Source organism: Branchiostoma lanceolatum, chromosome 15, assembly GCF_035083965.1.
Source record: "Branchiostoma lanceolatum isolate klBraLanc5 chromosome 15, klBraLanc5.hap2, whole genome shotgun sequence".
Classification (NCBI taxonomy): Eukaryota; Metazoa; Chordata; class Leptocardii; order Amphioxiformes; family Branchiostomatidae; genus Branchiostoma; species Branchiostoma lanceolatum.
The window spans coordinates 12,047,049-12,060,466 of record NC_089736.1 but is presented as its reverse complement, the minus strand read 5'-3'; the positions used below and the strand labels follow the sequence as shown (position 1 = coordinate 12,060,466).

Genomic DNA, 13,418 nt, shown 5'->3' with positions numbered 1-13,418 from the left:
AACACGGAAGGAAAATATTGAACGTCTTTAGGGCGTTCTATCCAATGTAGGGTGTCTCATTTCCTACTATATTTAGTACAGGGCGCAAACGCGTCGTACCGGTGTTGAAAATGTTATATTTCTGCCGACTTGAATTCACGTGTATATTTGTCAAATAAATAAGAAAGTTTTGTGGTGCTAAATTTCATTTATTTGCCGATTGTGTACAACGAAGGCCCAATTAATTTTTCACCCAAATTTCCCCTCAAAATGCTGGAGATAGCGTTTCAGAGGGTCTAGATTTAAAAATTTCCCGGGGGGGAATACCCCCGGACCCCCCTAGAATTGTCGCGCCTACGGCGCGACGCCTCGCACCTTCGGCGCTCGATATGTTAGGTTTGTACAAAATTTTAGGGCTTACGGGATAAAATTTCAGGCTGGCTAGAGCCCTGGCGTGCGTAGTCCAGTGGTTAGTGATCTTGCCTCTGGAACTAGAAGCCCCAGGTTCGATCCCGGCTGTGTCGCTCAACTGACATGCATGCTACCGGAAAAGGTCGCAGTCCTTAGGACGGGACGTTAAGCCGTGGTCCACTGTTCATTGTGCTTGTCGAAAAGAGCTAGGGGAATTTCCCCGGTACAATGAACCTGTAAATACTGTATATAGCGTCTGTCTTCTCTGTCACGACCAGTGGAAGATTAGCTCATCTGTTCATTGAGTTCATTTGAGCTAAACTGGTTCGAGATCACTTTCCTTTTCACTTTTCCCTAGTATGGATTTTGCTTCTTGCATTTCCTCATGTGGTTGAATACTGAAATATGTATGCAGGTATTGAACATGTGTGCACCTGTGCATGTAACACTGATGCCCATACATGCAATGGTACGCTCAAAGGGACCAAGTCACGACAGAAGTTAACATACCTGTCAACTTTGATATTTTCTTTCATAGAAAATTCTGGTTATCGAGTGTGTTGAATAGGGCTTGTAGTCAAAGGCTATTAGTATTACACTTTCTACCAAGAAGGCAAAAATGGGAACAGTTACTGAGTTAGTTTCCATGCTACAAAACTTCTTGCCTCTCTTGAGTTTGAGTTTGAAAATCAACTGCTAACTTCAAAATTTTTAACAAGTGACGCAAGAAAGGTTTTATCGTTTTTCATGACATTCACATGTCAAGAATATGTTACTGTAAATGCATTCAAGATTGCATGGTTTTTTATTTCACGATGGGCGGAAATTCGAAAATGGAGTGTTCGCGGTGGTTTTAAGTTTGTGTTTGAAACCTTAGTAGCACTACAGTCATTGGTGGGCAAAAACTTTCGCGGTGGTTTTAAGTACACGCTGAAGAGTTCACCGCGGCGAAAAACGCGAACATAAAACCACCGTGAACATTTCTGAATTTACAATATATGCTAGTGTACAAAGATATATCAGTACCTTTACATTTGTAACTTTACACAAATATCTAGGTGCACTGGTGCACCCACAGTCAAAATGTATGTAACATGTCATAACTTAATACCTATGTAGGAGACTGACAACACAATCCCTCTCATCCCAATTAATCTTGCATGGGTCAGCTATGTATTAGACCTTAGGACTGTACCATTCAACGATTGACACGGCTGGTTAAAGGATGAACTCAAGAAAATTTCCATGACTCCCCTTCATACATATGAGTTGGAATAGCCCAAAAGTGAAGTTATGCCTTTTCTTGTGTCCGATGGACACACATAAGATTAAATTTACTGTTTCTTTAAATAGTGTAAACAAGCATAAGATAAAGGGTGTGATACACAAGAGGTTTGAAGCCTGGGGTATATTTTCCGTGTGACTAGCCGGTCATTGTTAGATTGTTTAGTATGCTATGCATGGCAACTTTTATAGTCCAATTGTAGTGAATTACACTACAGTCTAGACTGGAAAGTGGTTGCACAAAACAGCTTGTGTCTATCGATGTTATGGTTATTTCGTAACTCAGTATGTTTTGTATATATTGCCACTGAATGTTGACATCAACATTTTGTGCCGATCCCTCGTTCTTTGTCCACGTGCTCTCGGCAATTACCGCGTTATTGACTCCGCCTTACCCCTTTGTAATCTGCATAGCAGCTCCGAATTAGTTCGTCCAATCGGAAAGCCGGTCTTTGCAGATGTAGGGGTTTCATTGCCTGTGGGGATTGGGCATAGTTCTGTGCAGGGCCACTGGGTGCGTCCAGACGCTTGTGTTTAGTTGTCTGGAGGTGGTAAAGGAAGGGGTACATCATGCCTGTAATAGACGTCCGGGACGGACACAGTTCCGGAGGGGATCAAAACGGGACTGGACACTCTTTTCCTGCATTTTACGGTAGCCACCGAGCGGGGGATTCGTCCGGGAGCGACAGGAAAGAAGAGAGACATGTCTCTCGATCTGGAGTAAAGGTCGGTACACCCGACGGCTCACGCATGAGCTATGCGTCCGCGGGATCGACCAACGCTTCTCACAACAACGGTTTCTCAACAGGAGCCAGCTGGTGTTCACAAACATCACGAGACAGCACAGGACGCAACAACCAGGGCGACGACCACGCTACAACAGACACCCCAGGGCCTGATACAGATACGGGCACAACAAAGGACACGCCAACAGCAAAACGACGACCCAGCCTACGTGAAAAATTTGCAGAGCTTAGACTGAAAGCAGAAGAGAAAAAGCTCAACAACGTCCATCAAGGAGAACATAGCACAGCAAAACCAGACCAGGTGGGAAATACAGACTACAAAGAACCAAACAATAGCCCCACTAATACAGGTAAACCAGGTGATACTGGCGCACGTACAAGGTGGATAGGGTCGCACCTGTACCGACCTAGACGGCTCTCGACTGAGGTTAAAAACCAGGCTGAAGAAATGGACACTTTTGGTGACCAGCATGACCACTCTTCCACAGACAACGTTTCACAGAGCACTTCTGGTGTAAGTAGGAACAGCAGTATAAGCAGTACTACCAGTACTCTAAGTAGTGGAAGCAGTCGGCCCTTTATATTTACTTCAACAGAGGAAAGACTAAGAGCACGGGAGGAACAAAACAAGGAGGAACAGCTTAAAGCATCACCCAAACCAGTCCCTGGAAGTGACAGAGCATCTCCTAAGCCATCCGCCGGAAGTGATACATTAACAGCAAAATCCACACCTGAATCTGGTGTCCAGGAGACTTCTAAATCTAGTAGTAGTAAGTTTAGAACATACCTGTCAGCTGAAAGACAAAAGATTGCTGAGGAAACCAACATGCCAGAGAATAGTAGGGCGAGGAATGTTTACAATCCCGACGCTACCGCTCCATTTCAAGCATCTCCAAGGGTGTCACCAAGAGCTGCAACAAGAAGCGGGATTCGAACACCTCTGTTTCAGACATCTCCAAGGGAATCTCCAAAAGCGGCAGCAAGTAGTGGGACTCGAACCCCTCCGTTTCAAGCGTCTCCAAGGGTATCCCCGCGGGCTGCTACAAGAAGCGGGATTCGAACCCCTCTGTTTCAAACATCTCCAAGGGAATCTCCAAAAGCTGCCGCAAGTAGTGGGATTCAAACTCCTCCGTTTCAAGCGTCTCCAAGGGTATCCCCGCGGGCTGCTACAAGTAGTGGGACTCGAACTTTTCGTCAGACTTTACAAGAAGATATCGATGATGGGGACTACATCAGGCCAAAGTATGGCTTTGCAGCAAGGCAGAACAATACTTCTAGGGAAAGCGGTACCGGAGCTAGAACCGGTGTCTTTAATAGGCAAGATATCAACGATACAAGCAGACCGAGGACTAGAACCAGTTACTTTCGGCAGAACCTTAAAGAAGATCTGGACGACGGGAACAGGACTGGGACTAGAACCAATGTCTTTCGGCAAACCTTGAAAGAGGATCTTGATGATAGAGGCAGTAGTGGGACTAGAACCAGCAACTTCCGTCAGACATTTAGAGAAGATCGCAATAACGGGAATGACTGGGGGCCTTCGGCTACAGAGTTTCTACGAAGCCTGTATGAAGATCAGGACATCGGAAGTGACAATGGAAAAACAACTGGCTTTCATCCAAACGTACAAGAAGACAGGTTCGATAGAGACAATACATTCAGTCCAAGAAAGCAACAAGAACAAACACAAAATGGAAAATACGTAAACAATCAAGATCCAGAACCCGACTTTGATTTCCCGGAGGAATCCAACGTACAGGCGAATGTTGTAGGAATTAACGGAGGGCCGTCCTTCGCAGATTTGAAACGATCAGACTTCTTCGTCCAACTCGCGCACACTTTCCTGAAACACAAACAGTATGAGAAGGCTGTGGAACCACTGAGTAAGGCTATAGGTGAGACAGACTTTTAAACATTTTATATGATATGATATTATATCGTTCGGTGTAATATAACCAGCTGCTGCCACGCTGTGTGCCTGCGAAGCTGGTGTGTTACACCGAAGGGCGGTTATACCGGATATATATATAGATACAGATATTTGGAACCACTGAGTAAGGCTATAGGTGAGCCAGATATTCAAATATTTTATATAATATGATATTTGCATCCACCGAGTAAGGCTATAGTAAGCCACATATTCAAACATTTTATATGATACGGTATGGTGACATTTGGAACCACTTTGTAAGGCTATAGGTGAGGCAGACATTGAAACATTTTATACAATATAGTGACATTTAGATCCGCTGAGTAAGGCTATAGTAGGTGAGCTACATATTCAAACATTTATACAATACTCACTGTATTTGGAACTACTGTGAAAGGCTATAGGTGGGCCAGGCAGTCAAACATTTTGTAGTGATATGACATTTATGACATTTGGATAGACATGACTTCAGAATAGCAAATCACTTCTACTTTGAAGTTCTTGCAAATTTCCTATTGAACACACCTGTTAAACACACCATATCATTTCAGTTTCCATGATTATATGTAGGTACTCAATCAGTTTGGTAGCCCAAAAGACATATTTATCAGAACTGCAATTGAGCTATAACTTGTATACTCTTTCACCCAACCTCCATTAGTGTCTTGACCTTACAGTGGCAATCACAATGGTATTCGCCCTCCCACTCAAAGTGAGTAATTATATCAACTCTTACAAGTTGAATCACCCTATCAATTTCATACTCCTGTGCATCTTCTTGCATAAAAAATCATCCATTGTATTTCAGAATAATATTTAGGGAATCTAAACAATGAAAAATAATGTTTTGTTTGATTTTAGACACAACTGTTATTCTGAAGTCCCATTTCTATTGTTGTTTGACCTTTGCCATTGGGGTAGGTAACAGTCTTATCATATGAATCATTGTACATGTATGCCCCCAGGGCATTGTCTTCATATCCTTGTGATAAAGAAAAAAGGTAGCGGCATTTTAAGTATTGGGTTGGGCAACATAGATAATGGGATACAGTATTACACCACCCCTAATACTAGTAATTTTATTTACCCAAAAATTAGGATTTGGAAAAATTTAATTTTTCATTGCAGTAGATAGTGATATCTTCATTTACAGTTTGAACTTGACCTTCGTTTTCCCAACGCCTACCTGCCTTCCAAATATCATAAAGATTCATTGACAGCTTCCCGAGTTATGCTATCAACAAACAAACAAACACACCCAACCACAAACGGTGTCGAAAACATAACCTTCTTGGCAAAGGTAATAGACCATAAACAATCATATGATGTGCACCCATTTGGCATATAATCTTGTTGTGTCATAAAAGGTAGAATGATTTTCCTTTCCCGTCAGTTATACAGCTTATGGACTGTTCAAGAATAAGACGAACTGTCCTAACTTCGAAAATTTTATCACCTTTTTGTTCCTAAATCCTTTGATATACATTGTACACAAACAGCACTAGGCCACGCCAATTTAATTTCTTGGTTAACAGATTTTTTAAAATTTTAGCAACAAAAAAATCATGAAAACAGAAGGCAGGGGTGAAAACTTGCATCTGACCCTGTTCACTCCCTTAAATTGTGTGCACCAAAGTACAAACTTTCCTCTGAGATTCTGTTTTCCTGTTGATTTTCCAATCATTGCGTTTTTTTTATAAAATTCTGTTAACCAAGAAATTAAAATGGTGTGGCCTTAACCCTTTAATATACATTAACAGCACTAGCTGCAAATTGCTACACACAAAAATGGCTGACATATACCGTAAAATTCCTATTTACGTACGCACCCCTCCTAACGTACGCACCCCTGATTTGGGGACGATTGCGGGCCTGACTCAGTGACTTGAAATGTTCAGGGGAAAAACCCTCCTAACGTACGCACCCCCTCTCCAGCATTTCGGTGGATAGTTAAGAGCTTGACATGAATGATCATCCTTCCGATGATGTTTACCGACTTCAAGGGTTACTGAGAAAATGTTTCTGGGTAGAAAATATCAAACAATTTAGATATATCTATTATTGATTATTTATTACTGATTGATTGTGTGGTAGCATTCCACACTTCATTTGCATGAAGATGTACCGTACTCTCATGCTGATATGCGATTTTTCCGAGGAAGAACCCCTCCTAACGTACGCACCCCGACTTTGGCGTCAGCCTGGAGCACCTGCTTGCAACTTGAAAAGTTTAAAAAGTGCGTACGTAAATAGGGATTTTACGGTAGTTGTGAAATAAGAAGAGTTGCTATGACCGTCAGATGACATTGCCGTGTACAGACATAAGCTCTGAGGATTTGGGAAAATCATAGGGCATTTGGGGCATGAAAGATTGTGTCTCTGCAATAGTCTGTGACGGACACTTCTGTCATATGTCATGTCATCCATATGATGTGTGATCGGTTTCAGTATTGGATCATTTTAGCCCCTATCCTGTTCACGAGTGATATAACGAAACAAAATGTACCAATGTACATGAGACAGTTAATATACATGTTGCCATGTGACATGCTACTACTCCCATATTTTGCATTTAAGTCTATAGCTACATTGGGGCGGGGGGGGCAGGCAATGTATTATTTTGTTTAACAAATATCAAAACTTAAAACAAATCCTTTTCTCTATCTTATAATATAGATTTCTGTTTCAAACTGACCATTCTACAATGTGATAATCTATTGGGTCGTGTGAGTTTGGAGTATATTTATGACATGACAATGTATAGAATTAGGTTTTAGGTTTTGAGAACCACTGCAGAAATTTTGTAATTAGGAAGGTATTCACAATACAAAACAGGCATCCTATAGCAGCTCTAATATCTATGGTCAGATCAGCATATCTCTCATCTATTATTCAGGTTTCACATGGGAATGTCCTTGAGGATATTCATTGTATAAGAAAAGCAGCCCATTTTTTTTCTGATTGATCGAAACCTGGTGTTAGGAAGCCTTGCCCCAAAGCAGGGACACTTTGATATATTATATCGTCAGGTGGCTTCCAAGAAATTGTTTGAGTCGGCTGGAGAGCTGGGATTCACTAGCTTAATCTACAACATGTAGTTAAGATTACACATCAAGATAAGGTTTTTCTTAACCTTAAGCACACTGAAGTAGCCGTTTAGCACCCCATTATCTATTGGTTATAGAGTTAGGCGGCAGGGAGAAGTTTAAGAATTCAAATGTTTGTCATCTAATGACGTAATAGATGCCCATCTAATGCCTTTGTAATAGTTGGGCAACCCTGGCATGTAAATACATTGTACGTGCATGCCAAACGAATAAACATAAACTAAACAATGACATAAACATTGGCATTGGTTGGTATACAAGCAAATTCTGACATTTGAAGGTCATTCAAAGATGCCTTAGTCAGTGCCTTTCAAGGTCACTAATATGGAGGACTGAGGTTCATCATGTTTAGAAATTAAACAAGAAGGCTTTGATTTGTCTCTTTTTTAACTGTGTGAGTGATGATGTCTGTATATAGTTACATGCATGTATCTTATTTGATACAGTGGGCTTGGGTTGTAGAAATTTTAACAAAATTTAAGTTGATTTCTAAATGATGTAAAATATCATTTCCCTTATAGAATTATGAACAACAGTTAAACCTGTATGAATGACCACCCGGGCAATGTGGCTACTTTTTGGTGGTCCCTTAGGCCACACCAATTTAATTTCTTGGTTAACGGATTTTTATTTTCCAAAAAAAAGGCTGGGCCAGCCTTCTGCTTTCATGATTTTTTTTTTTCAATTTTTTTTTTTTTTTCAAAATAAAAATCCGTTGACCAAGAAATTAAATTGGTGTGGCCTTACATCATTTTTCCCATTGACTCAAGTTAAGAAAATGACCTGGTCTATGTGGACAGGTTGCCAATACAGATAGAATTGAATCCTATCTGTCTTGACCACCTGTCCACATAGACCAGATTTTTTGGATGCTCTTCTTGGGCAGGTTTGTAATTGACTGTACACGAATACTACTTCTTAAGCCAGTTCTAGTTGACTTAGCGTTATGATGTGTGTGGTAGATTTTGTAAATTTTGGTTAAGTGACCTCTCAAATCTGTTACTCCTGCAGAACTGTGCCCGACATGTGCGAGTTACTACAGCAACCGTGCAGCCTGTTACATCATGCTGGGGAAGTTCTTGGAAGGACTGGAGGACGCCCGACAGACAACCAGAATAGACCCCAACTTCCTTAAGGTGAGCTGCATTTTACACTCGTGTTTTTGTATGGTAGGAAAAAAAAAATTGTCATGCCTGGGCCGCAAAAACGTTCGATATGGGTGTTCCGGACCGGATGATAATTTTCCGTATCACACAGGGTTCTAAGTTGTATGACACGGGCTTCCATAGTATATTTAGAATGCATTTCAAGTGCGCCGGTTGCGACGCCGTCGAAAATTTGAATACCGGATTCGGAGGTTGGAATCAATGTTGTTACAGTTTTTTGTTCAAGGACACAAAACGCCCTCAACTTCTGGCGTATTCCGCATTGAAATGATTGTGTGTTTTCAAGGGTGGGTATGACATAAATAGAATACAACACATGGTATTCCGCATCACCCTCGGTCCCAGCCCTCCCGCGGATCGCCCTACGGCCATCGGGCGATCCTACCTGTGGTCGGCCTGGTACCTCGGGTGATACGGAATACCCCGTGTTGTATTCTATATGTATAGCCTGGGTGCCATCCTATTACTACCGGGGCTCCTACACTAGCTACCCTAAAAAAATATTTTTAAGGGTAGCAAGTATGGGAGCCCCTGTAGTAATAGGATGGCACACAGGCTAAAAACTGTATTCCTAATACATGATTATATTTGCCATACTCTTAGTGCCAGCTAACTGTATCTATGCAGAGGAATAGCTTTTTCTTCACAAAAATACGAAGTCACAAATGTGATTTTTTTACTCTTGAATTTCTTTTTAAGTAATATTATCAAATGAAGAAATATTTCCCATAACAATGTAACCTGTAATTGAGGAAGAAAAGACTGATTATAGCCTTGCAGCATAATTCTGGTCATTGGCAATAGTGAAGGTGCGAAATACCTTTTCGAGGGTTGCAAGCGTTGCTAATATAATTTTAACACATCATAAACATTGTGCTGGTAGTTTGGTGGCTATAACTCATGTTTGCAATACCCCATTGTCTGCGGTCTGAGATGACACCCAGTGATTATACTGGTGGGAGGTAGAATTAACCTATAACATCAACATAAAAACAGATTGGCAGCAAGATACAAAAGACTATCATTCAGAAGCTGAAAATAATGGCCAGCTATAAATGTTCAAGCTGACTGACTTTGTAGTCTGTTTTTGGACTGTCCAACATTCTGGGCTTCAGGTTGGGGTTCACGTGATAGAAGAGTGATCGCTTAATGTTACTAGGGGTGGGGGGGGGGTGTGGGCAACAATGACAACATTGCAGTTTTTCTATTACTGTAAATGCAGAAATGTTCGCGGTTTTCGCGGCAATCGTCTCACCGCGAACTTAAAACCACCACAAACATTTTTGTCCAATACTGTAGCAGTATGTGACTATAGCGCTGCCATAAACTTAAAACCACCGCGATCACCCCATTTTCGCCTCAGCGCGAAATAAAAACCACACAAACTTGAATGCATTTACAGTATCTATTTGTTAATCTTAGCTGCCCACATTCAAAACTTAACATAAGTTTTGTGCATATATTTTATTACACATTGTGTCTCACCTCGTAAACTTTAAAGTCCTCAACTCAAGAGTCATAATTTGTGAAAGTGGTTTGTTTGTTTTGCAATCTGTGTAAACGATAAACTAGTCAGACTTGTTCGTTACCGACAAGTAGACAACCTGACCCACGCGGTGACCCGTTAAAACTGCGATCAAGGAACCTCCCAAAACATGTCATGCATGTGCCTACACTTTTGCAAGTACTCAAAACCAACATTTCAAAAGGAAATGGATAAGGAATTAACATTTTAATCTTAAGGCATTGCTGTTAAATGTAGGCTGTTACTACACATGCTTGTCAAAGCCTTGGTGGTATCCTAGAAGCCCAGGGGACATGCGCTTTATGGTATTTTTCATTTTATAGCTTTGGTTAACAAGCAGCAAACACTGTATCCAAGTTGCTAAAGGCTATTATCCTTTGTGGTACATTACTAGTTAAATCATGCTCTAGTCTTAAATTTTCCACTTGGTTTTCAAGACATGTTGAATGTAAACCCTGGACTGTTTCCAAAATAGAATGATTTGGGGAGACTTCTATCTGATCTGGTTTTCTTACATACGAGTACATGTATGTTTTGATGACCATTATGAGACAGAGTAAATAATGTTTGAAGAGCAAGGCAATTGATTATAAAGAGAATGTCACAATTTGTTCTGAGTCAAGTACAGTGTGTGTGCACTGTGTATGTTTGTGTGTGTGTGTAATTGTGTGTGTGTGTGTGTGTAATGTGTGTGTGTGTGTGTGTGTGTGTACATGCATGCGTGTGTGTGTGTGTGTTTGTATACGTGTGTGTATGTGTCTATTCAGGACACATTTTGGGAAGATAACATGGGAAACATTGATTTCGTCCAATACTGGTCTATTGATATCGATGATCACCACTTTCCATATTTGATTTTCATGGTCTGTCTTTACATTACATGAATGTACTCACCACATACGCTTTTTCTTGTTTGCTTGCCTTTTGACATGAATTGATCATGATAACAAAGGTAATAAATATTTGAATATTTTGGATGAAAACGTTTCTTGTGGCTTGTTTTGCAGGGTTACATGAGGGAAGCAAAGTGTCTGTTGATGATGGGCGACCCCAGCCAGGCGATCAGCACGTACCAGAAGGTTCTACAGCTGGACCCTAACAACCAGTCTGTGGCAGATGAGGTATTAGGAACACCTTACAGTCTTAAAGGAACTAAACTCCAGAAGGGGGTGTTATTTTCCTATAGATTATGTATCAATGATCATGTCATACCTGGGCCGCGAAAACGTTTGATACAGGTGTTCCGGACTGTGTGACAATTTTCCGTATCACACGGGGTTCTAAGTTGTATCACACAGGCTTCCATAGAATATTTAGAATGCATTTCGAGCGCGCTGGTTGCGCCGACAAAAATTTGAATACCGGATTCGAAGGTTGGAATCAATGTTGTTACAGTTTTTTGTTCGAGGACACAAAACTCCCTCAACTTCTGGCGCATTATGCATTGATATGTGTGTTTTCTTGGGTTGGTATGACATAAATAAAATGTCATGTCATGATTGCATAACCAACCTTCAGTCATCGGGCGATCCTACCCGCGGTTGGGCTGGTACCTCAGGTGATACGGAATACCCTGAGTGTGTTGTATTCTATATTTACATCATAAGCCAGCTTCTTACAGACTTCCACTTGTGGTGATCTTGAATTAAGCTAGACTGATCAGTAGACATCACACACTCCCGTATCCCTCATACCAAACTCTGCACACCCTTCCAACTCATACCAACCAGTCTTATATTCAAGGTTCTCATCATGAGAGAAACAAAAACAGAAAGGACTATATCCATTTGTTTGACATAAGGTCATGTTAATTTGACTATATGGGAGACATCGTCTGGGAACCCCAAAACTGATGCGAGCGTGAAAAAAAAAGTTTGGCAAAAAAAAGGTGCCTTCGTTATGAAATCTCAGTGGCCAGGAAGGTTGAACAAATGACTAAACACACAAGAATATGAGATACTGTGTTTTACAAGAATATGATTTATATATTCATACATTATTCTAAAGTACAGCAAGTAGGTATATATCTGAGTAATGAAACTGTTGTAGCGCCGTTTAACATGCTTGAGGCACCTCCTCGATCAGGGGACCCCATTTTACGTCCCTTCCGAAAGACGAATGCAGGATGCCCTTCCCCAGATTCGAACCATGGTATTATATTTGGAAATGAATAAATTATGTTTGCAAAAAGACGAGAACTTCTGACATGTCCCTAAACACCTTGAAGTGTCAGATTTTGGGTTGGATATACTTTGCCTTGAGGGGACATTTAAATGACACAATGTGTTGTTCTTCCAGTTAAAGGTGGCTCAGTCTGTCCACCATTTTGAGACCCAGGCAGAGGGTGATATGAAAAAGGGAGACTTTAGAAGGGTGAGTAGAAAAGAGGGACTTTCCGTTATACTATACATGCATAGTTTAACATGTGATTTGCCTATGTGTATGTTGTTACTAACATTTGAATGAAACAGATTCAATTCCATTTGTATTGTAGTTGTCTTTGTCTTTGTCAGGGCTAGCCCTTTGTAATAGCCACAGCCTACTACCAATAAATAAATAGAGAAAAGATAGAAATTTGAATTTTAATGTAATTTGTGTTTTAAGACATTTGTAAGTTGCCATAACCTCAATTTGGAGACAGTTTTTGAATGTTTCATTTTTCATTGTCCCAAATGTGTCATGACGTCATTTTGTGAATGTCTGAAATATGGTTTAGAAATCTTGATTAGAGAATAAGAAATATCTTATATGCAGCTGATAGATATTTCTCAAATGTAAGTTAATGTTATTCTAAGTTTGCTTGTGCTATATGTATGTCTATGACTTAAATGTTTTATCAATGAATCAAATACTGTAATTCTTGTCTCTTTCATTGTAACTTTATGTTCACTGTTTTCACGGTCACCTCTGTACCGTGAACTTACAATCACTGTGAAAAAATCTGTTGTTATTATTTATGATTCCTTCACACATCCGTTCTGTAAATCACTTGCCGCCACCGTGAAGTTAAAGTTTAGTGAAAATTTCCATTTTCCTTACACGGTGAAATTTGCTACTGTGAAGATTAAGTGAATTACAGTAGATCGAACAATGAAGGATGACTTATTTTGTTTGTTATCTCTCGAAGGCTGTATTCTGTCTGGACCGGGCACTTGACCACGCACCACAGTGTACCAAGTTCAAAATCAAGAAGGCGGAAGCGCTAGCTTTGTTAGGCAGGCACACAGAGGCACATGATGTAGTCAGGTGAGTTTTTTTATTTTTCACATT

The 13,418-nt window shown here is 40.6% G+C and overlaps 1 protein-coding gene across 6 annotated transcripts in view; it reads left to right on the top strand.

Annotated features, from left to right (window-relative positions):
* LOC136420673 (dnaJ homolog subfamily C member 7-like) overlaps window positions 1–13,418 on the top strand; it is a 46,013-nt gene that overhangs the window by 15,681 nt on the left and 16,914 nt on the right. For 4 of the 6 annotated variants that reach the window (XR_010753285.1, XR_010753287.1, XR_010753286.1 and 1 more), the window contains exons 1-5: window positions 3,217–4,315; window positions 8,469–8,593; window positions 11,156–11,269; window positions 12,447–12,521; window positions 13,276–13,394. Coding sequence is in view for 3 of the 6 variants with exons in the window: in XM_066407739.1 (XP_066263836.1) it covers window positions 3,247–4,315; window positions 8,469–8,593; window positions 11,156–11,269; window positions 12,447–12,521; window positions 13,276–13,394 (1,502 nt within the window). In the remaining 3 variants the exon portion in view is untranslated. Of the gene's footprint in view, window positions 1–3,216; window positions 4,316–4,468; window positions 4,487–8,468; window positions 8,594–11,155; window positions 11,270–12,446; window positions 12,522–13,275; window positions 13,395–13,418 lie in introns of those variants that run through there. The other 2 variants (XM_066407741.1, XM_066407740.1) reach the window with 2 other exon arrangements.